We start from the raw sequence: 27257 nt of genomic DNA, 5'->3' as shown, positions 1-27257 counted from the left end.
ATAGTTTACCTAAAAAAGGGCAAGAGAAACGTGACGGCTGTTGGAAGGAGGTGTGCGGCGATGTTTTGTGTCTCTGTCGCAGGGATGCCAGCACACGTGTAGGCCGTTAGGAATGAGAAAGGGCATCATTACAAGGAAGCCTGGGTGGCTCACAGTTGGGCGGAGAAAGGGCATCATTACAGGAGACACGACCAAGCGGGTGAAGCGGGCACGGGACGAGCTTGCGAGGAGGTGGCCTTAAATGAGGATACTTGGATCCCCCGGGTCCCACCGTAAAACACAAGGTTATCAGGAAGATACGATAAGAGGTGAAAGAGAAAACGTAAACTCCCCCGCCGCGGCGCTCAGGGACGAAAAGCAACTCACACTCCCAGCCAGCACGTCCCCCGAGAAGACGACCTTTGCGCGTGCGTAGTGCGCGCACGTCGCGTCGACCCGAGGCGCTCTCGCGAGAAGAGCCGTGCAGGCTGGGAAAAATGGCGCCTCCCAGCCCCCGGGAGCCCAAGGCCCAGTCGGCCACTAGCGCGGCCAAACCCGACGGGGAGATGGTGCTACCGGGCTTCCCGGACGCGGACAGCTTCGTGAAGGTAAGTTTGCTGTGCCTCTGGGGCATCGGGAGCCGCCCGAAGTCGGCCAGAGGTAGGCCCGGATCCAGTCGGCGGCCGCCCAGCCGGCCGCACGCGCGCTGCTGCCGGCCCCGGGTAGGGATCGAGAGGCCGCTGTCCGAGCCGGGCACAGTCTTTCACTTCCCCTCCCGGGCGGTGATCGCACGCGAACACTGAGGGACGCCCCGCTTCCCAGGACCCTCGTTCTCACATTGAGCCCATGCAGCCTCGGGTGTGGAGAGCCGTGTCAGCGTCTTGGGAAGGGCTTCCTTGTCACCCTGATGTCCCCAGCCCTCGGGCCCTCGTCCCCGCCCGGGCCTGAGCCACCTGACCAACTCCCCCGAGGGGCTCGGTTGCTTTACGCCGCACGGGCATCCTCCTCTCCCGCGGCCGGGATGATCCTCCTTTCCTCTTATGCGGTGCAGTCCTATATAATCCCAGACCCTGGGTGTAATGTCACCTGTAACAGCTGCCACCAACTCAGCCTCCTCTGGGTGCCTTAGAACATTTACCATTGCCTCTTCGGAGGAACACAGAGAGGGTTCATCTAAATTATTTGTGTAATGCTTTTTAAACATGAACAAACAAAAGTAGGTTTAATTATGCCTCGTGCATAACTCTTACAAATCCACAAAACTAAAATAATTTGTAAATTAGCACCGTGTATTCCCCCAACCTCCACTCAGCTAGGTGGATCATCATTAGCACATGTCATTATTAATTCATTTGTTTGGCTGGGATAGTTCTTGGAGCACTAGCCATGGTCCTGATTGGGTGGCGTTCATGCTCACCAGCTACCATGTATCCCACCTCCTTTCTCTCCCGCCACCCCCCACCCCCCCCCAACTGGAACCATTCGTTACACAACTCACGGTGGTGTCGTTTGGCCTTCATGTTACCAACCATGATTTCTTTATGACAGCACTTCAGGTTTTTTTCTCATGATCGCACCACAGTTAAAATAAAGAACCACTTGGCACTAATTGGAACATAAACACAAGTCCAGTCGTGGGCAGTGATGGTCATACTTTGGTCAGTGAAAGGATCTAGAATGTTCTTACGTTTTAGATGCTTGCCTAAATGGAAACATGGAAGTCAATTCCCATAGAAAATTCATGGACCTGGGGCGCCTGGGTGGCGCAGTCGGTTAAGCGTCCGACTTCAGCCAGGTCACGATCTCGCGGTCCGGGAGTTCGAGCCCCGCGTCAGGCTCTGGGCTGATGGCTCAGAGCCTGGAGCCTGTTTCTGGTTCTGTGTCTCCCTTTCTCTCTGCCCCTCCCCCGTTCATGCTCTGTCTCTCTCTGTCCCAAAAATAAATAAACGTTGAAAAAAAAAAAAAAGTTTAAAAAAAAAAAAAAAGAAAATTCATGGACCTGAATTTGAGTGGTAATAATGGTAGCACTTAGGTGCTTACCAAGCACTACCTTTTCTGATCTCATTAGCTCATTTAATCCTTACGACAGCTCTATGGGGCTCGCACTTTTATTATGCCTCTTTTTCAGAGGAGAAAACTAAAGTCCAGATAAATTAAACAACTTACCCAAGATCACAGCTGATAGGTAGCAGAGCCAAGATTCAAACCGAGGCCATTTGTTTTTTAATGTTTGTTTATTTTTGAGAGAGTGAGAGCACAGGGGAGGGGCAGACAGAGAGGGAGACAGAGGATCCGAAGCAGGCTCTGCACTGACTAGGGAGCCCGACTCAGGGCTCGAACTCACGAGCCGTGAGATCACGACCTGATCCTAAGTCGGACGCTTAACCGGCTGAGCCACCCAGGCATCCCCAAACCCAGGCCATTTTGAATATTAGTCTTGTATGTATTTAGTCTTCCTCTCCCACTCTCCCAAGAATGTAAGCTCCAAAACTTGGTTCCTGAGGTAAAATCAGCACTAAATGAATATTTGTTGAATGTGTGAAGATGCATCGTCTAGCACAATGTATTGTATATAGTAAATCTTGAGAAAAATGAGCTTTTTAAAAAAAATTTTTTTTAACGTTTTATTTATTTTTGAGACAGAGAGCATGAACGGGGGAGGGTCAGAGAGAGAGGGAGACACAGAATCCGAAACAGGCTCCAGGCTCTGAGCAGTCAGCACAGAGCCTGACGCAGGACTCGAACTCACAAACTGCGAGATCCTGACCTGAGCCGAAGTCGGCTGCCTAACCGACTGAGCCACCCAGGCGCCCGTATTTTAACATTTATTTATTATCGAGAGAGAGAGAGAGAGAGAGAGAGAGAGAGAGAGAGAGAGAGCGTGAGCATGAGAGGGGCAGAGAGAGAGGGAGACACAGAATCCGAAGCGGGCTCCAGGCTCCGAGCTGTCAGCACAGAGCCCAACGCGGGGCTCGAACTCATGGACCGAGAGATCATGACCTGGGCTGAAGTCGGACGCTTAACTGACTGAGCCACCCGGGCGCCCTGAGAAAAATGAGCTTTTGAATGAATGGGGACCCGTGTTTAAAATATGCTTGTTATAATAGATAGATAGATAGATAGATAGATAGATAGATAGATAAAATGCTTGTTTTGGGGTGCGTGGGTGGCTTAGTCAGTTAAGCGTCTGACTCTTGATCTCAGCTCAGGTCATGATCTCACGGTTTATGGGATTGAGCCCCAGAACGGGCTCTGTGCTAACAGTGCAGAGCTTGCTTGGGATTCTCCCTCCCTCCCTCCCTCCCTCTCTCTCTCTCTCTCTCTCTCTGTCTCGCTCTGCCCCTCCCCCACTGCTTTGCATGCATGCACACACGCTGTCTCTCCAAATAAATGAATAAACTTTAAACAAAAAATGCTTTTTTTCTGGTTTTTGACAGTTTGCTCTTGGGTCAGTGGTGGCAGTCACCAAGGCATCTGGGGGCCTACCACAGTTTGGCGATGAGTATGATTTCTACCGAAGTTTTCCTGGTTTCCAGGCATTTTGTGAAACACAGGGAGACAGGCTGCTTCAGTGGTGAGTACTCTATTATTTTATTACAGTGAGAATAATGAATATAAAGAAGACGATAATTTTTCCTAGATTAGTTTGATCTTCATCATATTTTTCTGTGCTATCAAGACCTATAACATATAAAAATGAGACAGTGGGGGCACCTGGGCGGTTCATTCAGTAAAACATGTGACTCTTGATCTTGGGGTTGTGAATTCCAGCCCCACGTTGGATGTAGAGATTACTTAAAAAAAAATAAAACCCTTGGAGCGCCTAGGTGGCTCACTCAGTTAAGTGTCTGACTCTTCGTTTAGGCTTAGGTCATGATCTCACTGATCACATGATCGAGCACCGTATTGGGCTCCACATTGACAGCATGGGGTCTGCTTGGGATTCTCTCTCTCCCTCTCTCTCTGCCCCTCCCCTACTCATGCACTCTCTCTCTCAAAATAAATAAATAAACTTAAAAAAAAAAATAGGGGCTCCTGGGTGGCTCAGTGGGTTGGGTGTCCGACTTCAGCTCAGATCATGATCTCACAGTTTGAGTTCAAGCCTTGTGTTGGGCTCTGTGTTGACAGCTCACAGCCTGGAGCCTACTTCAGATTTTGTGTCTCCCTCTGTCTCTTCTCCTCCCCCACTTGTGCTCTCTCTCTCTCTCTCTCTCTCAAAAATAAATAAACATTTAAAAAAAAATTTTTTTTAGGGGCACTTGGATGGCTCAGTTAAGCATCCAACTCTTGGTTTCAGCTCAGGTCGTAATCTTGCAGTTCATGAGTTCGAGCCCCACATCGGGCTCTACGCTGACAGTGCAGAACCCGCTTGGGATTCTCTCTCTCCCTCTCTCTCTGCCCCTCCCCTGCGTGCTCTCTCTGTCTCTCTCAAAATAAATAAATAAACAAAAAAATGTTTTAAATAAAATTTTTAACATTAAAAAAATAAATTTTTTTAAAGAGTGGATTTTTCTCATCTATTTCATTTTTTTATTATTTTGTTTAATGTTTATTTATTTTGAGGAAGAGTGTGTGCACATGCAGGGGAGGGGCAGATGAGAGAGAGAGAGAGGATTTTGAGCAGGTTCCGCACTGCTATGAGCACAGAGCCTGACGTGGGGCTCGATCCTGCAAACCCATGAGACCATGACCTGAGCCAAAACCAAGAGTCAGAGGCTTCACTGACTGAGCCTCCCAGGTGCCCCAATTTTATTTATTTTAGAGAGAGAGTGAGCGGAGGAGAGGGGCAGAGGGAGAGAGAGAGGGAGAGAGAATCCTAAGCAGACTCCATGCTCAGAGTGGACCCTGATGCAGGGCTTGATCCCACGACCTGGGATCATGACCTGAGCTGAAATCAAGAGTCAGGTGCTCAACTGACTAAGCCACCCAGGTCCCCCAAGACAATGGATTTTGATTAGGGAAATGTTATTTGGTACCTTTTGAGTTTAACTTTTAAAAAACATTGACTCTTGCACTATATGTGAATCTTTTTGAATAACATGGGACTTGAAAGCCTAGATCCAAGAGTCTCTCATACAGCTTGCAGGGACGTGAGGATTAGCTTTTTAATAAGAGTATGAGGACAGACAGTACACAAACAGTGTTTTTGTTTAACTGTCATGTGACAGAGTTAGAGAATCTCTTAGATTTCATGATAAAGCAATGAATGAGGAGTGTATTATTTACGTAGTATGATGCATTCTTTGGAATTTAAAGGAAGCTTTCAGTAATTTCTTCCATCCCTTCAATTGACAGGTGAGGAAAGTGAGCCTGAGTGAGATTTAGGGAACTGCCCAAGGCCACACAACTTTGCTATAAGGGTGCAAATACTATTAGTTTGATCACAAAGTATCGGGAACAGTCTAAGTCAAGCCTTTCAAGCTTTCTCTCAGACTGGGAACAAATGAATAAAGGTATACAAACTAACCTTGGTTTTCTTGTCCTTTTAGCATGAGCAGAGTAATGCAGTACCACGGGTGTCGAAGCAACATTAAGGACCGAAGTAAAGTGACAGAGTTGGAGGACAAGTTTGATTTGCTGGTCGATACCAACGACGTCATTCTGGAAAGAGTGGTGAGTGTTTCACCCTACTCTTAAGATAATTAACAAATGGGGGCACGTGGCTGGCTTGGTCTCAGGGTCATGAGTTGGAGCTCCATGTTGGGCATAGAGATTACTTAAAAATGAAATCTTTTAAAAAAAAACAAAAGATAATTAACAAATGAGGAGCTTTTGTATTATTAAAATATGAAAAGAAACCCCAGCATCTGAGGAAATGAAAAGGAAATTTAGCATTTCTTTTTTTTTTTTTAAGTGTTTATTTATTTTGAGAGAGTGGGGGGGAGAGAGAGAGAGAGAGAGAGAGAGAGAGAGAGAGAGAGGATCCCAAACAGGCTTTACACTCAGCACAGAGTCCAGCGTGGGGCTCGGTCTCACGACCATGAGATCATAACCTGAGTCGAAATCAAGAGTCAGATGCTTAACTAGCTGAGCCACCCAGACGCCCCAGAAATTTAGCATTTCTTGTTCCAATGACATTCCCTTCCTGACAGTTGGCTTTTTTTCCCCAAAGATAACACAGTTGTCTTCAAATAAGTTACTTCAACCTATCACTGCTCAGTGGAGGCCTGTTAAGAAATTCACGTTCCAGGTTTGCAAGTCCTATTTGCATTGCGAGAGAAGAGGCTTCTGGGTACAGAGCCTAACCAAAATTGAGTCTTTTTTTTTTTTTTCACTGTTATCTACTATCTGCTAAACAGCCTGATTTGCATGATTAGAAGGAGATGTGGATCATATGATCTGGCTTATTGTCTACTTAGGCCCAATTCTACAGCAGGAAATACACAGAGATCGTCCAAAACAAATTGAACCCTCAACCATGTGACAGCCCTGCAGATATTTAAATCACACACTCCTGTCCTGTGAAGTCATCCCTCTCATAGTCTCAATGCCCATGGGTCCTTCAGCAGTTTCTCATATTTTATGATTTCAAGTCTGGCCATGCTACCATTTGTCATCTGGATGCCCAGACTGATACCCTATGTCTGCTTCAATGGGGCAGAATGGATCAAAACACCCTCCATTCTCCCTCTGAGTACCATCCTTCCTTATTTAATAGCTACAGTCTAGGGTCTTTTTGATTCTTTTTGTGGGCCAGATCACACTGTTTAATCATTTTTCAATTTTCAGTTCAACTGAGAGTTGTCAGGGAAACTGATCAAGGGTTGGGAGTGGTCAATTACTGCCCTGTCTTTGAGCAAATAATGTTTTAATTATTTGGGCTGACTTTCTTGTGTGTGTTTATATATGTTCCCACGCATGATTCTTTGAATATATTTCTTTTTTTTTTTTAAGTTTATTTATTTATTTTGAAAGAGGGACAGAGAGAGCAAGTGGGGGAAGGGCAGAGAGAGAGGGAGAAAGAGAATTCAAAGCAGGCTCCACACTGTCAGCACAGAGCCCACTGCAGGGCTGGAACTCACAAACCACGAGTCCGTGACCCGAGCTGAAACCGAGAGTCAGACGCTTAACCCACTGATGCAGCCAGGCGCCCCTGAATGTATTTCTTAAGAATGTCAAATAATTAACCTGTTAACCCTGAACTGTTGTCTCTTGCCCCTAGGGTATTTTACTGGATGAAGCTTCAGGTGTGAATAAGAACCAACAGCCAGTCCTCCCTGCAGGATTACAGGTCCCCAAGACAATAGTGTCCAGCTGGAACCGCAAGGTGAGGGAGGCTTTTCAGATGGACTAGAGCTTCTAATGCCGGCTTTACAATAGGGCCCCTGGCCGCGCAAGTCTGCATTTCTGTTCTGATTCATTGGACACAGAACTGGCCACTGCCCAACTTGTTCTCATGGACAGGCACAACCTAATTACCTCTTCTCTCCTTTGCACCCTGCAACCTAATCCACAACACACACTCTCAAATGAATGCTTTTGGAAGGCAGAAATAGGATTTGTATTTCTCATCGATGAGTTGCGGTGTTATAAGCTATTTGTATGTGTTATCGTAGGCAGGAGAATATAGCAAAAAAACAAAATCTGAAACTTTCCGGTTGCTTCATGCCAAAAACATCGCCCGGCCTCAGCTTAAATTCCGAGAAAGGATCGACAACTCCAACACACCATTTCTTCCTAAGATCTTCATCAAGCCCAACGCTCAGAAACCCCTCCCTCAGGGTAAGTCGTGCAGGCTCTGCCTAAAGAAAGCGGGAAAAGTCTCCCCCCGCCTCCCTGTCTTGGAAGGAGCCAGCTAACTCCTCCATAACTAGACAAGATGTGAATGTATTCACCCCTTTTGTGATGGCATTTTTGTTTTTGTTTTTTAATGTTTCTTTTTGAGAGAGAGAGAGACAGAGTGCGAGTGGGGAGGGTCAGAGAGGGTAGGAGACACAGAATCTGAAGCAGGCTCCAGGCTCCATGCTGTCAGAACAGAGCCCAATGTGGGGCTCGCACTCATGAACTGTGAGATCATGACCTAAGCCGAAGTTGGATGCTTAACTGACTGAGCCACCCAGACACCCTGGGATGACGTTTTTGTTGCTCCTTGGGTCTCTAGCACTCTCTAAAGAAAGGAGGGAACGCCCACAGGATCGTCCAGAGGACTTGGATGTCCCCCCTGCCCTGGCTGATTTCATCCATCAGCAGAGAACCCAGCAGGTGGAGCAGGACATGTGAGTATTTGCCTGTCGGGATTTTCTGCCATGAGTGATTATTGCCTTTATGCCGCATTCTCACTCGGCTTCACTCTTGTAAAATATATCCGTGTAAACAGAGAATCTGAAGCATGGGTGATTGTTATCACTATCCTAACAGTGGATCTCTTTGGTCAAACCTCCTGCTGGTGTTCACAGAGGGCCTGCACGGGTGACATCTTGGGTAACCGTCACCAGTCCTCAGAGGTAGCACTCGCTCTCACCCCCACCACCCCCACCGAGAGATGCTGACTTCCCATACAACCAGAACTCGAAACCTCCAGTTTTCTTAAAACAGTCCTTCCTCTACGGGCACCTGGGTGGCTTCGTCAGTTAAGCATCCGACTTCGGCTTAGGCCATGATCTCATGGTTCATGGGTTCGAGCCCTGCGTCGGGCTCTGTGCTGACAGCTCAGAGCCTGGAGCCTGCTTCGGGTTCTGTGTCTCCCTCTTTCTCTGCCCCTCCCCTGCTCATGCCCTGTCTCTCTCTCTCAAAAAAATAAATGTTAAAAAAAAACTGTCCTTCCTCTCTGACATTCTGCCTTTCTCACCAGGCATGAGATAGGGGCCCGCTAATAAAGTCAGTAGGGAGACGGCATTTTTCACTGGCAGTGTAAGCATCTGCAAAAAACTGCGTAGGGGTGCCTGGGCAGCCCAGTCGATTAAGCATCTGACTATTGATTTTTGCTCATGTCATGATCTCCCAGTTCATGGGTTCAAGCCCCGCACTACACTGACAGCACGGAGCCTGCTTTGGATTCTCTCTCTCTCTCTTCCTCTCTCTCTGCCCCTCCCCTGCTCACATACACACTCTCTGTTTCTCACTCTCTTGAAATAAATAAACTTTTAAAAATTAATTAAAATTTAAAAAAGAATAATTAACTGCTTAAAATAGACAAAGGGACCTTGCCTTCCGTATGAAAGAAAAAGGTGGCAATGACTTTGCTGGTGTTGGTCTTTTTCTCACATATAGCTGGAGTCTGCCCTAGCGGCATGCCCTCGGCCCCAGCTCTGCACCATGAGGCCACAGGCAGGTGCAAAGGAATCAAGGTGATGACTCATGGCCCTGCCCTCAAGGAACTCAGAGATTTAGGGTTTTTATGCAAGTAGATGACAGAAAAACAAAAAATAGAGCCTTTAGCATATGACCAATTGAGATACCTGCCCCATTCCCTCTCTCTCTCCACAGGTTTGTGTTTTTTCCCCCCAAACCACAAGGAATTCTACATTGCACATTTTTTTATCATCCACAGTGGCAGTCATACAGTGTTTTGAAATAAGAGTTCAGGTTTTTATAAATGAGATTTTTTTTTTTAAGTTTATTTATTTTGAGACACAGAGAACGCAAGCAGGGGAGGGGCAGAGAGTGGGGAGAGAGAGGGGGAGGGGGAGAGGGCGAGGGAGGGAGAGAAAGGGAAAGAGAGAGGAGAGAGAATCCCAAGTAGATTCCACACTATCAGCGCAGAGCCCAGTGTGGAGCTCGAACCCCTGAACCTTGAGATCATGATCTGAGCCAAAATTAAGAGGTGGACGCTTAACCGACTGAGCCACCCAGGTGCCCCATGAATCAGTAGATTTTTAATTAATCACATTATAAGGGTGAACCAGTATGACATGATCTTTTTTTTTTTTTTTGATGCCCTTGAATTCTCACTGAAATAATGGTGCTTTTTATAGAGAGAAGATATTTTCACAGTGTTCTTTGCTCATTTGTCTTTACAAATTGGATTAAAGCAGTTGTTCTTCCTTCAATCACAAAACTCCTCAAAAGGACTTTTCTTTTTGTTTTGTTTATTCAGGTTCGCACATCCTTATCAGTATGAACTAGATCACTTCACTCCACCAGATTCAGTCCTTCAAAAGCCAGAACCCCAGGTTAGCATCCAAACTGAGTTTATGGATGATGGCCAGGTAGCCCAGGAAAAATCCAATCCATGCAATCTTGGCTTTCTTTAAATATCTTTTAAAGTAGAAGGTTGCAACTTTGAGTCATTTCTTGAACTGCTAATTCATTTTGTGCTTTAGCGAAGGATGATTCGTAATGTTCCTCTCTCTTCCTACCTGTGCGTTCATGCTCCAGTTATATAGGCCTGTGGGAGAAACACCCTGCCATTTTGTATCCTCCCTGGACGAACTGGTGGAGCTCAATGAGAAGCTCTTGACTTGTCAGGAGTTTGCGGTAGACTTAGAGGTAAGTTGTGAATGACCTTGAGTGAAATTTTACATCCTCTATGAGTGCACCTACTTGAGGAGTATAAAATTAATACCAACAGATCTATTTTTTGGCAGAGACCAATCAGCCTTGTAACTTTTGTAGCTGGCCTCCTAAAATCCGTAAAGGAAAGCCTAGCAAGATCATTTTTCCCTGTTCTCCCCTCTTTCCGGGTTTTAGCACCACTCCTACAGGAGCTTCCTGGGGCTGACCTGCCTGATGCAGATCTCCACCCGAACAGAAGACTTCATTGTCGACACCCTGGAGCTCCGAAGTGACATGTACATTCTCAATGAGAGCCTCACAGACCCCGCCATCGTTAAGGTCAGCCAGCCTTTTCCAGCCCTGGCGCATGAGCGCAGGAGTTAAGTGCTTTCGTTTTACTGTTTCATTATTTCAACGTAGACCTGGTGACGTGGAGAGAAATCATTGTAATTTCCTGCACTCGGATCCCCCACGCTAAACTGCTTTTGTTTCTAAGCCCCAGTTAGAACAGCCTAAGATACAGCTTCCAGCTCGTTACCACCCGGGGCGACGGTACGTCATGTTACGGATTCCTGCAGTGAGCCCATGCCATCAGGATCCTGCGGACTTAATGACTAGCCTTGAAGCCAGTGGAGCTGTTTTCTCAGAATCACTGGCTGTTAGCAGTTTCAGACTTGAAGAGTGTGCCGTTAGGAGTGTAGAAGGCTGTCGGTCCAAACTAAAAGAAGCGTTTAAAACTGAACGCATCTGAATCTGCCTTCTGGCTTCTAATTCCAGAGTTATAATCCCCTAGAGGTAGAGTGTGTTTCGGGGCACAAGTGGCCTCGTGCACATTGTACCCCCTGAGTCCGGCTTTGTTTTCAGGTCTTCCACGGTGCTGATTCAGACATAGAATGGCTACAGAAAGACTTCGGGTTGTATGTAGTGAACATGTTCGATACCCATCAGGCAGCACGCCTTCTAAACCTGGGCAGGCACTCGCTGGACCATCTGCTGAAACTCTACTGCAACGTGGAATCCAACAAACAGTTTCAGCTGGCTGATTGGAGGATACGGTCAGTTTGTGCTTAACGAGGAAATACTGATGGCGCAGGAAGCATGGGTGCCCATCAGCGTCTCGTCCCCGCAGACCTTTGTTCAGACTGTGACGTTAGCCAAACCTTGAGTTGAATGTCGCTGGTCTTTCTTCCAGCTGTTTCCAGCACAGCTGGAAGTTTTAGGGTGACCACGTGGAGTGTGTGTAGGGCTATCACACCATGCTTCTCGGGAATAGAGGTTGGAAGAGGTGTGCCGTGTTCGTGTCTGTATCCCTGCCAGTCTCTCGTTTGAAACTCAGATCTCTGCAGTCGGGATGGGTGCGTGCGTGCGTGTGTGCGTGCGTGCGTGTGTGTGGTGAATTCCCAGAGGTCTGAAAGAATTCTAAGGTATGTAGGTGATCGCACCTTATAATGAGTATTTACTAGAGTGTGAGATTTTGGTGGAGTCCTGCCACACTTTCCGGGGTTTGGGCTCAGCTCGATCACTGTCAGGTGGCCGGCTTCCTGAGTTTGCAGCTGTTGTTTGCAGCCTCCTCCCATGAGCTTTCCTCCAGTTGTGCACACCAGAACTTCCAAAGAGGATCTAACAAAGCCCAGATAGAAGATGAAAACTGACAAAGCCTGAAAGCCACTACCTGTTATTTAACCCTTGCCATGTGCCAAGCACTGAGCTAAGAGCTTCGGGGATGTTGTGCTGGGTGGTCCCCACAGCAGCCTGTGAGGTGCCGGCCTTCATTTCCCAGGTGAGGAAAGTGAGCCCAGTGACTTGTCCGAGGACAGGTATTGAGAGCTAAGATTCAAACTCGGGACCCCAGGGTCTCTATTTTCAACCACATCGTTACCTGCTGCCCTTTCTCCCCAACCGTGGAGACAGTGGCTTGTCCTGTTAAGATGGAGGAAATGTCGCCATAACTGGAGTATTGGCTGTGATACTAAAAGGAGCCAAAGTCTTATTAGCACCCTCAGAGCACATAGCTTACATTGCCACACCCGGGGCAGAAACCAGCAAAATTATTGCCTCTGTTGCAATTCTAGACCTCTGCCTGAGGAAATGCTCAACTACGCCCGAGATGACACCCATTACCTGCTTTACATTTATGATAAAATGAGGCTGGAGCTGTGGGAGCGAGGCAACCAGCAGCCCGTGCAGCTGCAGGTGGTGTGGCAGCGGAGCAGGGACATCTGCCTCAAGGTACAGTGTCAGCGGTCACGGCCATCCTGTCTCGGGCCGGGTCCTCGTGCTTTGCTTTGTTCTTTACACAGAGGAAAAGAGCCAAACGTCTTCAAGAGCCCAGGGCACAATTCTGATTCCCATTGATCCTGAATGTTCTGTAATGCATTGCAGAAATTCATCAAACCTATCTTCACGGACGAATCCTACCTCGAACTGTATAGGAAGCAGAAGAAGCATCTCAACACACAGCAGCTGACAGCCTTTCAGCTGCTGTTTGCCTGGAGGGATAAAACAGCTCGTAGGGAAGATGAAAGTTACGGGTAAGGGATTAGACGTTCTTTTAATATCTGCTCCTAGACTGAGCAGCTCGGGTGACAAGGAAATAATGGGCTTTTTTCTTTTCACCCTGAAAGTGTGTTACGTTTTCCCCTCCCGGGTTGTAGCCTTTTAATGGGGCTCGCTGGCTGAATTTAACGTGCTACCACTGTGTGTTTTGTTCCAGATACGTCCTGCCAAACCACATGATGCTAAAGATAGCTGAAGAACTGCCCAAGTGAGTCTGAGAACTGATAAATATGTTGACTTTCTCAACAGAGAAATTTTATCCTTCAAAAATCAGCCTCTCTGATAGTTATTACCCCAGTGCTGTTGACTCAGAGAAAATGAGTGCTCTAAGGAAGTTCACGAGTCCAAGGATTCAGAATTTCCTCCCTTGGACTGCCCAGTAGGAACTAAAGCTTCTGAACTGCAGCCGTTTTCAATGGTTACGCCTCAGATCGGATCCGCTGTGAGTCTGAGCCTCCAGTACCCACTCTGAAGGGAGGAAAGTGTCACAGATGCTCTCCTCTGTAATTTGGAATCTTGGGGTTTTGAATGCTTTATGATGTTCATTGAAGCATACGCAGAGAATCCAAATTCGTCATCTCTTGTTGACCCCGTTGCAGTGCAGCGGCTCGGCAGGGCTGTGGTGCCCCTCTCCAGCTCTCCCTGTTAGCCGGAGGCAGGCTGCAGGGGCCACCTCCTCCAAGCTTGCCGCAGCAGAGAGCACATGCGGAAGCGGCTGGCCCCGACTGCCCCCCGCTAGGAGCTCGTCTCCCTGGTCTTCCCCTCAGCCGTAGCGCTCGGGCTTCCCCGATCACCGTGCTTGTCTGGAAGCCTCGGAGGGCCATGTCCCGGGGTGATGAGTTTGTCCTTCCTTGTCTTCAGGGAACCCCAGGGCATCATAGCTTGCTGCAACCCTGTTCCACCCCTCGTACGGCAGCAGATCAATGAGATGCACCTCTTGATCCAGCAGGCTCGGGAGATGCCCCTGCTGAAGGTAAGAAGCTTTGCTGCCAAAGGTTCTCAGCTCACCAGGCTCTGTCTGCTGGCACCTGTGGTCTTCTCCATACATGATCTGGTCTCCGTGCTAAAGAGAAACCCCAGGAGGGGCGCCTGGGTGGCTCAGGCAGTTAAGCGTCCACCTTCGGCTCAGGTCATGACCTCACGGCCTGTGAGTTCAAGCCCCGCGTCAGGCTCTATGCTGACAGCTCGGAGCTTGGAGCCTGCTTCAGATTCTGTGTCTCCCTCTCTCTCTGCCCCTCCCCCGCTCACACTCTGCCCCCCCCAAAATAAATAAAAATTTAAAAAAAAAATTTTTTTAACCCCACGAAAATAATAGGGGCTAGGAAAGCCAGTAGACATGTCTCCTTGATGACAGTGAAAAGCTAAAGCTCATCTTTGTTATTTTATGATCCTGTCTTCAATAAGTCGACAGCAAGTAATGTCTAATGACTGGGCCAGTTAGCTGTTGTTGGGAGGCAGTTAACCTGGTGGAATAAAATGGATTGGGGGTCACAGCGCCCGGCTGGCTCGGAGGGGCGTGCGACTCTCGATCTCAGGGTTGTGAGTTTGAGCCCCACATTGGGTGTAGCGATTACTTAAATAAATAAACTTAAAAAAAAATGGATTGAGGGTCTCAGTCCAGGGAGCATGTTTTGGAAGCCTGACAGGGGTCCAAGATGTGAAATGATAACGTCTTGTGAGTTTGGCGGTCCCAGAAATGGAAGGAAAGGAACATGAACAAGAAGCGCCATCAGAAGAAAGGTCGATGGGAATTAGTAACAGACGATGAAAGCAACTGCCATTTTCTTTGAGCACCGGGTGAAGTACCCCGGCGTGTTCTCAGACTGTGGATTTGGGGATAATGGAAGTGGAGTCTAGGACAACTCACTCCAAATATAAAGCCTAGGTGACTGGGAAAATAGGAGGGCCTCAGATAGAAATGGGGAATTCAGGAAGATCTGATTTTGTGAAGGAGATGCCAAACTTTCGACAAACTCAGGCGAAGGCAGGCTAGCCAGCCAAAAGTCCGGTTACCTGCATCTCCATGCACGTGGCACCGGGTGTGGGCACAGTGGCAGATGTGTGTGTGTGTGTGTGTGCACATGCCTGTGTCGATGCTACAGCATGTTCGGATAGATCTACGTGTCTTGGTTTGTATTTGGGTGGGGGGGGGAGCAGGTTTTTTTTAATCTTTATTTTTGAGAGAGAGAGAGAGACAGACCGTGAACAGAGGAGGGGCAGAGAGAGAGGGAGACACAGAATCTGAAGCAGGCTCCAGGCTCCGAGCTAGAAGGGGACAATTTTTTTTTTTTTTAATTTTTTTTTTTTTTTTTTTCAACGTTTATTTATTTTTGGGACAGAGAGAGACAGAGCATGAACGGGGGAGGGGCAGAGAGAGAGAGGGAGACACAGAATCAGAAACAGGCTCCAGGCTCCGAGCCATCAGCCCAGAGCCCGACGCGGGGCTCGAACTCACGGACCGCGAGATCGTGACCTGGCTGAAGTCGGACGCTTAACCGACTGCGCCACCCAGGCGCCCCGAGAAGGGGACAATTTTTAACGGTGTTGCCTCAGTAGTAACATTGGCATATGGTAAACCGTATTTGTAATTTTTTTGAAAGATTATTGACCCAGAAAAACTTAAAATCAATTCCTTTAGGATGTGTAAAGATATACACATCTCAGTCCTCGTGTTAAAGTTTCCTTTGTTGGCTCTACAGCTTGTCCAGGGAAAGAGAAACCCTGGTCTCTAGACAAGAATCTCTTTCAAGCTCTTGCAAATCTGCTGCGTCGTCCCTTGCCATGAGAAAGGCTTTCATTCTTTCGTTCAACAGATAATTGCCGAGTACCAACTGATCATATCGCCAGGCGCTGTAAGGGATGAAGGACGAAAGAAAATCTCTGGGCTCGTGAACGACAGTCTAGTGAAGGGCACAGTCTATGCCAGGGAAACACGTGCGGGCGCCCCACTGGCGTACCTTTCCTCAGATGCTTTTTATTTTTCCTCCTCAGTCTGAAGTGGCAACCGGCGTGAAAAAGACCAGCCCGCTGCCCAGTCCCGAGGTATGGTCCTGCATCTGTCCTCTCTTTCCAGTGGGCGGGCGGGGTGGGGGGGGACACCAGTCAGAGCCGGTGCAGGACAAACCTCCCTGTCCGAGGCAGCCCCCAGCACAGTTGTGAAAAGCTGCTGCACGCTTGCAAGGCTTTCATGAGGCCTGTCGGTTTCTTTCTGACGCAGAGATTGGAGAATGTTCTCTTTGGACCCCACGACTGCTCCCACGCCCCTTCAGATGGCTACCCTGTCGTCGCAAGCGACGGTAACGTAGAGGCCTCTGGAATGTCCTGGAAACTGCCTTGCACGCTGTCCGCTAGGCTTTGACCTTACTGGCTTCCATCCCTGTAGGGCCCGTGCCCGTGCAGAAACAGGCAAGCCTCTTCCCTGACCAAAGAGAGGAGGACGCCCCTCCAGAGACCAAATGCCTGATCGCTACCGCTGTCATCACGTTATTTAACGTGAGTAGTGGGACTCGCCGGTGAGGTGATGTAGACCGGCAGGGATTTGTTGGCTTTACCAGACAGGCTGTATGCCTGGAGCGTCGCATCCACTGTGGACGCTAATGCCAGAAGTAAAACCCAGGCCGGAGGGGACAGGCGTGGAGACAGATCTGCTAAGCAGTCTGTGAGAGATGGGCGGAGGATTGTCTCCTGAGCTCTGTGTGAAGAGATCCTCGAGGAAGGGTTAACATCTTGACGAGAGCGCTAACGCCTGGCGGGGAGGAGGGCGTGGGCCACGGTGATCCATAAGCAGGACCTTCCCGACGGCCACAGTGGAGGCGGCTCGGCCTGAGTCCCGGAAGGGGCCGGCTGAGCACTCTCGTGAGCGTAGCTCGTTGCGCCCCAGCACGCCCCGGTGCCATCCGCGTGTGCTCTGGATGCAAAAGAGGGTTAGGCTTTGAAATGCGTTTCTCTACACTGGCCGATTAAGGAAAGCGAAGGGCAGGATATGAGGGCACTGGGAAGCGGGGAGATACGTGTTTCCCATCCCAAAGAGGGGCCGAGTCGTGGTAGGTCGTGACCCCGTCCAGTATGGGACCGAGTGTGGCCAACCTGGGTCAGGCCGTGTTCCCGGAATACGCACTGGGTTGTGACGGAGCCTGTCCGGTCTGTCCTCCCTAGTGGGTGTTTCTGCCAGTACTGGAATTTCAGGCTGTTTGCAAAGGGAGGATGAATGGTGTGGTTGTTGGTCAAGATAGGTAGATACCAAAATGACCAGGATGAAGGGAAAATACACAGGTAAGACTGAATACTGCCAACAACAGAGGTGGTAGAGGAAAAATTCAGAATTTCTGGAAAAAAAGAGAAGCAAGCGTCTGATCCATTTGGACAAAGATGAGGATCGAGCTTAGCAGGTGTTCACGTAAGAAACAGCTGGGCGGTTCCGTAGGTTCCAGAATCACCCCAGAGCGCGAGGCCGCAGCCAGGAAGACAGAATGCCACCTGCGAGACGTGGTGCCTGAGAGTTAACTTTCTCACTTAATCACATAAACTTAGATTGGGTCTGGCTTCAGTAACTCGTGACCAGAGAAATCTGGGCGCTTTAACTGAGTCATCAAGGTGACTCAGCAGCTACAAATCCGAGCGTGAACTTGGGGCCGTGTGAACACGGAAGCGCTGTACTTAACAAACCGTCGTGTCTCTGTGCCCTGGGTGGCAAGACTGCTACCACAGAGCACACGGAAGGATAGCATGCATGCTGAACCCGGTTGGAAGCAACACCCTGGTGCAGAATTGTCCTGATTCCCTGCAAAAGTGTGTAATTTTTTTCATTTGTGAGTGTCCGGTTACAACCTCGAGTTCTAGAGCCAGATGGACCTAAGTTTAAAGTCCTCATTGTGCCGCTGTTAGCCGTCGGGGTCTGGAAGACCTAGCCTCTCTGTGCCTCAGTTTCCTCATCTGTAAGATGGGGAGAATAATACCACATACTTTAATGGTCTGTAAGGACACAGTGAGAGTTCATTGGTTTAATAAATAGATGTTAAGTACACCCCACTGTGTGCTATTACAGGCTATTACAGTGCTTTATGCAGACAAGAGCCCTAAAAAATTAGCCAGTATTCTTATTACTGTTACGATTATGCCATTGCTTGTATCGTATTCCCACAAAATGATGACGATGATGAGTTGATCGTTTTCTGTTTGTCCCTGCAGGAACCTAGTGCTGAAGAGAGTGGAAAGGGCCCACTAACAGTTGCACAGAAGAAAGCCCAGAACATAATGGAGTCCTTTGAAAATCCATTTAGGATGGTAAGTAAGCGTTGTGTATCTAGTTGAGTGCTGACGGAACAGGCAGAGGTTTCTGCCGCTGTAGGGGCCTTTTGCCTGGAAAAGAGGCCGACAGCCCAGGAAAGAGGGAGCCCCTGAATCCAGTGTGTCCGTTCGTTGTCCCTGGTGTCCAGGTTGGGATGGAGTCGGGATCTTCTCAGATGAAACCGGCAAGGATACCTCGCTCAAATGCCAGTGAGCTATGGCTCGGCTGATGCTCTGAACGAGGCCTCCCATGCTGACACCAACCGAAACCCCCCGTCCAGTTCCTGACCGCCTTTAACACGACTGTTTCTGTCCCTCCAGTTTCTGCCTTCTCTCGAACGCCGCGCTCACGTTTCTCAGGCAGCGAAGTTTGATCCGTCATCAAAAATCTATGAAGTAAGTGGACTCACCATCCTTTCCAAGAGTGACTTTCTAGGAAAAGGAGACTTCTTAATTATCTGAACTAGCTCTTGTCTTAAGCCCATCTTGAACCTCCTGAATACAGAAAACGCTTTATATATAAATACATATAAGCATAGCTTCTAGAGAGAGAGGCGAGAACTTTATTCTGACTTTCAGAAGCATTTGGGAACCTTTTAAGAAAGAGGCTTTTGGGGTTTTTTTTAATTTTTTTTTTGTTGTTGTTTTTGTTTTTTAATTTGAGACAGAGAGAGACAGAGCGTGAGCAGGGGAGGGGCAGAGAGAGGGGGAGACACAGAGTCTGAAGCAGGCTCCAGGCTCTGAGCCGTCAGCACAGAGCTTGTGACACGGGGCTCGAACCTACGAACTGTGAGATCATGACCTGAGCCGAAGTCAGACGCTCAACCGACTGAGCCACCCAGGTGCCCTGAGGCTTTTGGTTTTAATTGAAGTTTAATTTATATGTCACAAAGTGCACAGATGTTAGGTGTACAGCTTGATGCCTTTTTTTCCTTTTTTTCCTTTTTTTTTTAATTTACATCCAAGTTAATTAGCATATAGTACAATGATTTCAGGGTAGATTCCTCAATGCCCCTGACCCATTTAGCCCATCCCCCCCCACACACACCCCCTCCAGTAACCCTCTGTTTGTTCTCCATATTTAAGAGTCTCTTATGTTTTGTCCCCCTCCCCGTTTCTATGTTATTTTTGTTTCCCTTCCCTTATGTTTGTCTGTTTTGTTTCTTAAAGTCCTCATATGAGTGAAGTCATATGATATTTGTCTTTCTCTGACTAATTTCGCTTAGCATAATAGCCTCCAGTTCCATCCACATAGTTGCAAATGGCAAGATGTCATTCTTTCTGATTGCCGAGTAATACTCCATTGTATATATATACCACATCTTCTTTATCCATTCATCCATCGATGGACATCTGGGCTCTTTCCATCCTTTGGCTATTGTCGACAGCACTGCTATAAACATGGGGGTGCATGTGTCCCTTCGAAAGAGCACACCTGTATCCCTCGGATAAATACTTAGTAGTGCGATTGCTGGGTCGTAGGGTAGTTCCATTTTTAATTTTTTGAGGAACCTCCATACTGTTTCCCAGAGTGGCTGCACCAGTTTGCATTCCCACCAACAATGCAAAAGAGATCCTCTCTCTCCGCATCCTCGCCAACATCTGTTGTTGCCTGAGTTGTTAACGTTAGCCATTCTGACAGGGGTGAGGTGGTATCTCACTGTGGCTTTGATTTGTCTTTCCCTGATGATGAGTGAAGTGGAGCATTTTTTCATGTGTCGGTTGGCCACCTGGATGTCTTCTTTGGAGAAGTGTCTATTAATATCTTTTGCCCATTTCTTCACTGGATTATTTGTTTTTTGAGTGTTGAGTTTGATAAGTTCTTTGTAGATCAGCTTGATGCATTTTTATATATGAATATTACTTTAAGGCTCTTATAGATGACAGCTTAAATTTAAAACACTCTGTCTTCTGTTGTTTGGTTTGTTTTTAATAGCATAATGAGGAATAAGGAAATACCTTCCCTGGAGCCCCATGAGATGTTCCTGGGAGCCAGCGTTGTTAATTGTCTGTTAAAAGCCTTCTTCCTTCCTGCAGGAAGTTCCTGCTCCAGTCAGATGGACGGCCTGGCTCCGTCTGCCTCCCGCTCTTTCATTAGGCACCAAGGGTCAGGCCAGAAACCTGACGGGCCCCTGCCCTGTCGCTGGTGGTTAGCCTCCTGCCTTTAGAAATGGGGAGTCAGGTGGATCTTATGCCTTCTCCCCCTCTTCCCCCACCAGTTGTGGCCCATTCGGCAACTGTACGTCCCTTACCGTGCTTCTGTCTAATGTCAGCGAGATGCGTCCTGACCGCAGGCAAATGTTCATACAGAAGCAAACAGCCCTGAGAAGTCCTGCCTTGAATCCCAGCTCCACCATTTGCTAACCGTGGGCCCTCAGATGAGTTATTTAGCTTCTCTGAACCTATTTCCCATCTCAAAGTGGGGGTGATGATAATGCCTTTGTCCCGGGGATTATTAGAAGGGATTGAATGAGACAACGGATGGGAATGCATCCGGCTCAGTGCCTGCAATACAGTTGCCCTTTGTCCTTCTTGGTAAAGATTTTATAAATAAAATGGATTTTTTTGTGTGTGTGTCATCAGATTTGGAACTTCTGACTTAGAACGTGTGTAGTTGTTAGGTTAGCATGTCCGGTATCACCCCATTAAAAAAATACAGCGTTCCTGGGTGGCTGAGTTTCAGAGCGTTTTTGTCTTGTTTGTTTTCATTGTAGATCAGCAACCATTGGAAGCTGGCGAGCCAGGTGCAGGTACGCAAAGAATCTAAAGAAATTGCCAAGGAGAAGGCAGCGGAGCAAACAGGTAGTGCTCACTTCCTTGTAAGTCAGCCCGTCGGTGTGTCTGTCAAAGAACGGGCCTTGGACATCATTCTGTTTGTTCAACAAAGTGCCCGTATGGCAGCAAACAGAACGGCATGGCCCCTGCCTGCGGGGCTTGCCTTTTCCTGGGGGACAGTGGACAGCCTACTGTGAACGTTTGTCCTTTCAGATGGCCAGAGACACTTCCGCGGGGAGAGGGGTAGGAGGTGCTTGGGGGCGGGCACGGGGGAGTGGTGGCTGCTTCCGTGTGGCGTTTGGTGAAGGCAGTCTAATCAATGTGACACTGAGCAAAGACAGGCTGCTTCCAGGGGAAGCCCCACAAGTCCAAGGCCCCGAGGCGGTCGCTTGTCGGGCGCGCACAGAGAGAGGCCGGGAAGCCAGCACGGCTGAGGGGAGGAGAGCAGGAAGGGCTGTTGTGAGGACACGGCTTATACTCCCAGCAGACTGGGAAGCTCTGGAGGGTCTGAGTGGAGCAGTGACCTGCACTGATCTTCAGGGGCCACGGAGGGCCCAGTGGAGAGGGCAGGAGTGGGAGCCCAGGTAGGAGACAGGGTGGTAACCCAGGTGAGGGGACGAGCGGCTGGAAGCCGACGTTTCCGGTGGTGACACTGACAGCGTGCCTCACCCGACTCGCCAGAAGGTTTGGGCCTGAGTGATTAGAAAGACGAGGGTGGCCAGCAACAGAGTAAGAGCGCACAGGGCGCCAATTTGGGTTTCGTTCTGGTCCTCGATGTGCCGTGGTTGAGGTCCATCTGAAACGTCCTCAGGGAGGAGTCACGTAGGTGGTGGACGTCTGGCTTGGGCTCTCAGGAGAGGGGCAGGTGGGCCGTCAGATTGAGAGTGTGGGGAGAGCAGCCAGGCCTGAGCCTCAAGGCAGCCGCTCTTCCAAGCCTGGGGGAGAGGGGCCGGTGCGGGAGGCTGGGGAGCAGGGAGGACGCCCTGGCTGTGGCGGCCCTGGCAGCCGGGGCAGCCGGATGAGGAAGGAGGCTTGGCTGCCGGAGGCAGCAGCTCCACAGACAGTGCTCTCTCTTGCAGCCGCCCGGGACCAGGCCAGGGAAGAGTACAAAGCAACAGCGGAACAGGCCGTGTCCGTCCGACAGCAGGCTGCCGTACGTGCCGGCCCTTCTCTTTCTTTTAGGAAACCCGATGCCCCTGGTTGTGGCCAGGATTTTCCTCGAATGGCAGGAGGGCTTGCCCTGTGGTTCAAATTAAATGCTATGTCTTCCCCGTCCATTTTGGCTTGTCAGTTAGTGCCTGCCTTATTTCCCCTCAAAAAAGTTTATATCGTAATTCCTCTTAGATGATTTCCTCTGTTGAATTTACGCTCAACAGACCGTACCCCTGACTCTAGTAGGAGATAAGGTGCTGAAGCTTCTAACAGCCAAGCCTGCTTACCGTCCTGCTCTGCCCTAGTACGTATTTCGTTCTCCACCCCGCTAGAGCCCTCCAGAGCGCATAGCCCATCTTTCCTCGGTGACCTGCCGTCATTCTCCAGCGAGGGATTTGTTCCACGTGGCCCTAGCCCTGCCCAGACTCACGGCCCGCACTCCCCTTCCAGTTGCCAGCACAGCGGCGGAGTCCCTAGTGGGACCGTCCGTCTGTCTCACCTACCCCCGTGCTCGCTTCCCTCTACAGCTAGAAAGCGCCGCCAAGAAGAGAGAGCGAACGACAAGTGACCCGAGGACCACAGAGCAGAAACAAGAGAAGAAACGACTCAAAACTTCTAAGAAGCCAAAAGACCCGGATCTGCCAGAAAAAGATTTTACCCCTTACGACTACAGCAAGTCGGATTTCAAGGCTTTTGCTGGTGAGGCCGGGACTGGTGCCCTTTAAGGAATGTCTGGCCGCCTTAGGGGGGAGGAACTGTAGCGCGAAGAAAGCGTGCCCTAGGCACCGACTGAGCCCGAGAAGGACAAGGCACCGGCGCCCTAGGAGCCTGCAGTGCCCGGACAGAAAGCGCCGCCCTCCTGTGCTGGGCCTTACTTGCCGGGGCCTCTCTGGTAGCTGAGCGAGATGGCACGCGTGGTCTTTCCTCACTGTAGCTTGTGCCCAGAAACACATTTTCTCAGACACACAAACATGGTAAGGAGTTTACTGAAGAAACCTGACGCCCCTGAGGTGCTCTCCCCTTCCTTGGCCCGTCAGAGTCCGTGTACGTTGGAGGGGCTACAGGCGGCGTTCCTGACTCTAGAGCAGCCTCCTTGGCACCACGTCCCTTTGAAGAGAGAGAAGGTAGCGCAGGATTGTCACCTCACAGCCCAAGTTCCCGACAGTGGCATCTGACCAGCACGCAGACCAGAATGGGTTTCCTCGGTGGAAAAAGAGCCAGTGCTGTAGCCACCTGCCCTGAGCTGAGAATAGATCTGTGAGAAACGAGTGTTCGGGCTGTCCTTCTGTACTGGGAGCGTGACACGTGGAAATGTGTCAGCCATCGGCCCACCTCGTAAAGGGGTCAGCAGGCTGACAGCCCCACCCTTCCTGAACACCGAGCACCCACCCAGGAGTCCGCCCGTTGGGTGTACTGACTCCTGTACGTGATCGCTGGCGTCTCTCTTCTCTTACCTTCCAGGAAACAGCAAATCGAAACCTTCTTCCCAGTTTGATCCAAATAAGCAGATGCCATCTGGCAAGGTAAGACATGTATTTGACACCGAAAACTAGTGAGATTGTATATGTCAGCTATATTTTGATTGAAAATTAAAAAACAAAACACAAGATACAGCTAATAAAAAAAAGGAAAAAAGGAAAGACAGGGCACCTGGGTGGCTCAGTCGGTTAAGCATGCGACTCTTGACTTCGGCTCGGGTCGTGATCCCAGGGTCGTGGGATCGAGCCCCGCGTCAGGCTCCGCATTGAGCGTGGAGCCTGCTTAAGATTCCCTCCCTCTCTTTCTGCCTGCCTCCCTCTGCCCCTGTCCCCCACTTACGCACACTCTCTCTAAAATAAAAAAATTTTTACATGAAAAATAGAAATCTGCTTGAGAATTCTCACGTGCTTGTGGTGCTTTTTTTTTTTTTTTTTTTTTCCTCTTCCACTGCTGGGAAGAGGGCCCAGCTAGGAATCATCAGTCATCTTCCTTTGCATATCTTTGCCCTCACCTCATCCCTTCCCAAGTCCGGACAATACCCGTCAGCTCTTCCAGCAATACAAAGAAAAAGAAAAAAAAAAAACAGCTTTTTTTTTTAAAGAGGCCGTAACGGCTGGCATGCGGTTTGCTACCATGGGAATCACAGCCGCAGGCCACAGACACTCCTTTCTGGGCCGGCACAAGCCTGCATTCGCCCCCGTGGGTGCCGTGGTGCCAGTCGGAGCCAAAAGTGGCCGAAAATTTGCACGCGGAGGCTGAGGCCTGTGTGGAGCCCTCCTCCGGACGGCCTTTTCTTCAGAGCACCCAGAAACGTCCAGTGGAGAGAAAACCAGTCACACCGGCGGTGCTGGTGTCTCGGGAGGGCCTTCTGAGCTGTTTCCTGTGTCTCCTGCAGTCAGGTTATCACTCAGCCAAAGTGATTTTTTTTTTTTTCTTTTTATCTTTTCAGAAATGCGCCATACCCAAAAAACTTAAACAGTCGGTGGGAAACAAAAGCATGTCCTTTCCAAGCGGAAAGCCAGACAGGTATGTGGCCAAGGCCGGCGTGGCCCCGCAAACCCAGCAGCGGCTCAGAGGTCTCAGCTGGAAAGACCCAGAGAGCCTCACTGGAGCAGATCCCTCCCGGTCACTCTAGGAAAGCCGAGCTGGGAGGAGGGGAAGGGACTGCCGAGTGCTGTTACTGTGTCCCAGACTCAGATTCCTGTCACTCACCACCTATCGCCACGCAGCTGCCTCGGGGTCACCTCCGAGCAGATAGGCTTGGGATTTTCCTAGATCAGCCCAATTCTGAGGAATGGGGGGGAAAAATCAGTGAAGTAAATGTGGGTTGTCATTTAAGAAAATTTTAGTTAAGAACCTGAAACGCTTATCCTCAGGACAGACCCTGAAACCAGAGGACTCACCCCTGGGGGGTGGCCTGATGAGGGAATCTGCCTTTAGATCTTAGCCAGCACAGCCACCCTCGTTGGGCCCCAGGGCACTGCCCCAGCCCGCTCTCGTCTGCCAGGGTGGGGGGGCACCCTACTGCCAAGCTCAGTTGTCCAGGACCACCGCCCCCCCCGCCAACAAACCAGGCTCCCCCAGTTGTGCATTAAGGTTTGCAAGGTTTTATGAACAGCTGAGAGCAGCTCTCCAGCCAAACTGGAAGAAGTTAACTCTTGTTTTCATATTGTCTCCGCAGAGGTCTCAGGCACAGCTGGCCAAAGAGATAGCGCTGGAAGAGACCCCTGGAATTCCCCAGCGGACCGGAAGCACCAGACGGTGGTGCTGGTTTTGTACAGACTCATTTTTAAACCATTAAAAATAATTCTTACTGGAAGAAAGCGGGTTCCTGACTTTTCCTTTGCTGCCACCACAGTTCCGGCAGGAGAGGACAGATCCCACCCTGTTCAGATCACCGTCTCCGGCTGTCTGTGGGTAAGCGTGCCCTGGAGGACACTGTGATTTCTGGAGAAGTCCAGAATCATTCCTGAGAGAGAACACAGGAAAATCTCCTATGACTCAGAAAAGGGCAGCACCCAGAAAACACAGAGCACCCTGTTCATGGAGCATCGACTCTCCATTTTAAGAGGGTTCCATGAGCCGTGCTCCCTCCTTCACATGCCTTCCAGTCATGCCAGTGAAAGCCAAATGGTAAAGACCCCATGGGGGGGGGGGGGTGGAGCAGGGGTGGGGGGCGGCTGGTACAGCTTTAGAGCCAACTGTGGCCTCTAGAGGGCCCAGTCTCTTCCCTGTACCTGTCTCCCCCCCCCCTTTTTTTTTTAACTTCCCCAATTAAAAAAGTAATAGCATGTTCACTGTAGGAAATGAGGAAAAGAGAACAATTATATCGTCCCCCTACCACACAGAGATAAGCTTTCACGCTTTGGTAGAAAGGCTTTCTACTATGTGTGTGTTCATTTCCAAACTTGGATTTATGCTTCTGCAGTTTTTCACCTTTAAAGTTTCTATCTTTTCTCATTCCAAAATTCATTCTAGTTAAGCACCATTATTGAACATGTATATTTGCATTTTTATGTTCTTCTTAATAATGGAGCGTTGAACTTCTTCAGAATTCCATTTGATTTTAATATCAAGAGGGGATATTAAGCCAAGAAGGCACAAAATATACCATCATTTTTGTTTTCACAACTACTTAAACAAAGAACGTATTTTCGTAGAAATTTTTCCCAGAGATCATCGAGAGGGCTGGCTGTGTGCGACCCCCGGAGGGGCCGTGAAGCCAAAGCAGGCGCACTGCCAGGGAGCAGCCAGTCAGGCAGAACAGCGAAGAACAGCCCAGGCCCAAAACGGGCTGATGTTTGGCCTAGTCAGGACTGGAACGGTCGCAACCAACAGAAAAGCCAAACCGTCGGTGGCTTAGCAAAGCAGATGTTTTTTTCCTCTCTCCTCAGGCCTAGTTAGTCCAGAGCTAGTGGGACAACTTTGCAGTCCTCCCTCTGGCACTTACGTGTGGCGCTGCCGTTCTCAACAGGAACGTAGGGCTTCCACCGCATGGGTTACGGGGACCTGCCGTGGCTCCATCCATCACATCTGCATTCCATTCAGCTGGAAGGAGTGGGAGACGCACACCCACCTCCCTTTACGTGGAAGTTGCCCGTTTCCACTTCCCATTGGCCGGCCTATAGTCACATGCCACAGCAAGGGCTACTGGGAAAGTCATTTCCGTGCCCACGGGCCCCTAAAAGTCCAGGATTCTGATGCAGTTTGGAGAGAATGGACAGTGGGGCACGATAAGCAGTCTCCCCCCCAAATCTCAGAGTCCCTGCGATTAAAAAATGGGACAGATGGTAATTTTTAAGAGCGAGTAATCATTTTCTACTGAGGATGGCCCGAGGAGACTTCGTGAAAGGCACATTTGGGTCGGACCTGGAAGAGGAAGGGAGAAAGTCCAGAGAACCTTGTAATACAAAGAAACCCAGGCTCCACCCCACAGCTGCCAACCAGGCTGGAGCTGCGGCCTCGGGAGCCGGGCTCGGCAAACTCTCCGGGTGATTGTCACAGTGGCCTAAGTCTGAGCACCGCCATGGTAAGGGGGGCGGTGGGCCCCCTGCCTCGCTTAGCGGGCCTCAGTGGGCTTCCCGCACGCAGGCCAA

The 27257-nt window shown here is 49.4% G+C and overlaps 1 protein-coding gene across 3 annotated transcripts; it reads left to right on the top strand.

Moving 5' to 3' along the window:
- Window positions 1-17: 17 nt before the first annotated feature.
- On the top strand, window positions 18-25480 carry EXOSC10 (exosome component 10). 3 transcript variants are annotated; one of them, XM_043573736.1, is made up of 25 exons: window positions 18-587; window positions 3417-3553; window positions 5469-5592; window positions 7142-7246; window positions 7536-7701; window positions 8081-8195; window positions 10016-10091; window positions 10297-10407; window positions 10609-10752; window positions 11278-11468; window positions 12486-12642; window positions 12796-12944; window positions 13127-13177; window positions 13831-13942; window positions 15961-16011; window positions 16187-16265; window positions 16352-16461; window positions 18157-18252; window positions 18577-18651; window positions 20970-21057; window positions 22110-22183; window positions 22710-22881; window positions 23644-23705; window positions 24611-24687; window positions 25343-25480. In XM_043573736.1, the coding sequence occupies exons 1-25, from the start codon at window positions 477-479 to the stop codon at window positions 25371-25373; spliced, it is 2664 nt and encodes an 887-aa protein (XP_043429671.1). In that variant the 5' UTR covers window positions 18-476; the 3' UTR covers window positions 25374-25480. The 3 variants fall into 3 exon arrangements, with proteins under 3 accessions (XP_043429671.1, XP_043429670.1, XP_043429672.1); XM_043573735.1 differs by lacking the exon at window positions 25343-25480 and adding an exon at window positions 24736-24796; XM_043573737.1 differs by lacking the exon at window positions 3417-3553 and having other exon boundaries at window positions 474-587.
- The last annotated feature ends 1777 nt before the right edge of the window (window positions 25481-27257 follow it).

Source organism: Prionailurus bengalensis, chromosome C1, assembly GCF_016509475.1.
Source record: "Prionailurus bengalensis isolate Pbe53 chromosome C1, Fcat_Pben_1.1_paternal_pri, whole genome shotgun sequence".
In the NCBI taxonomy this organism is placed as follows: Eukaryota; Metazoa; Chordata; class Mammalia; order Carnivora; family Felidae; genus Prionailurus; species Prionailurus bengalensis.
The sequence above is the reverse complement of the archived record's forward strand: the minus strand, read 5'-3'. Positions and strand labels throughout refer to the sequence as shown.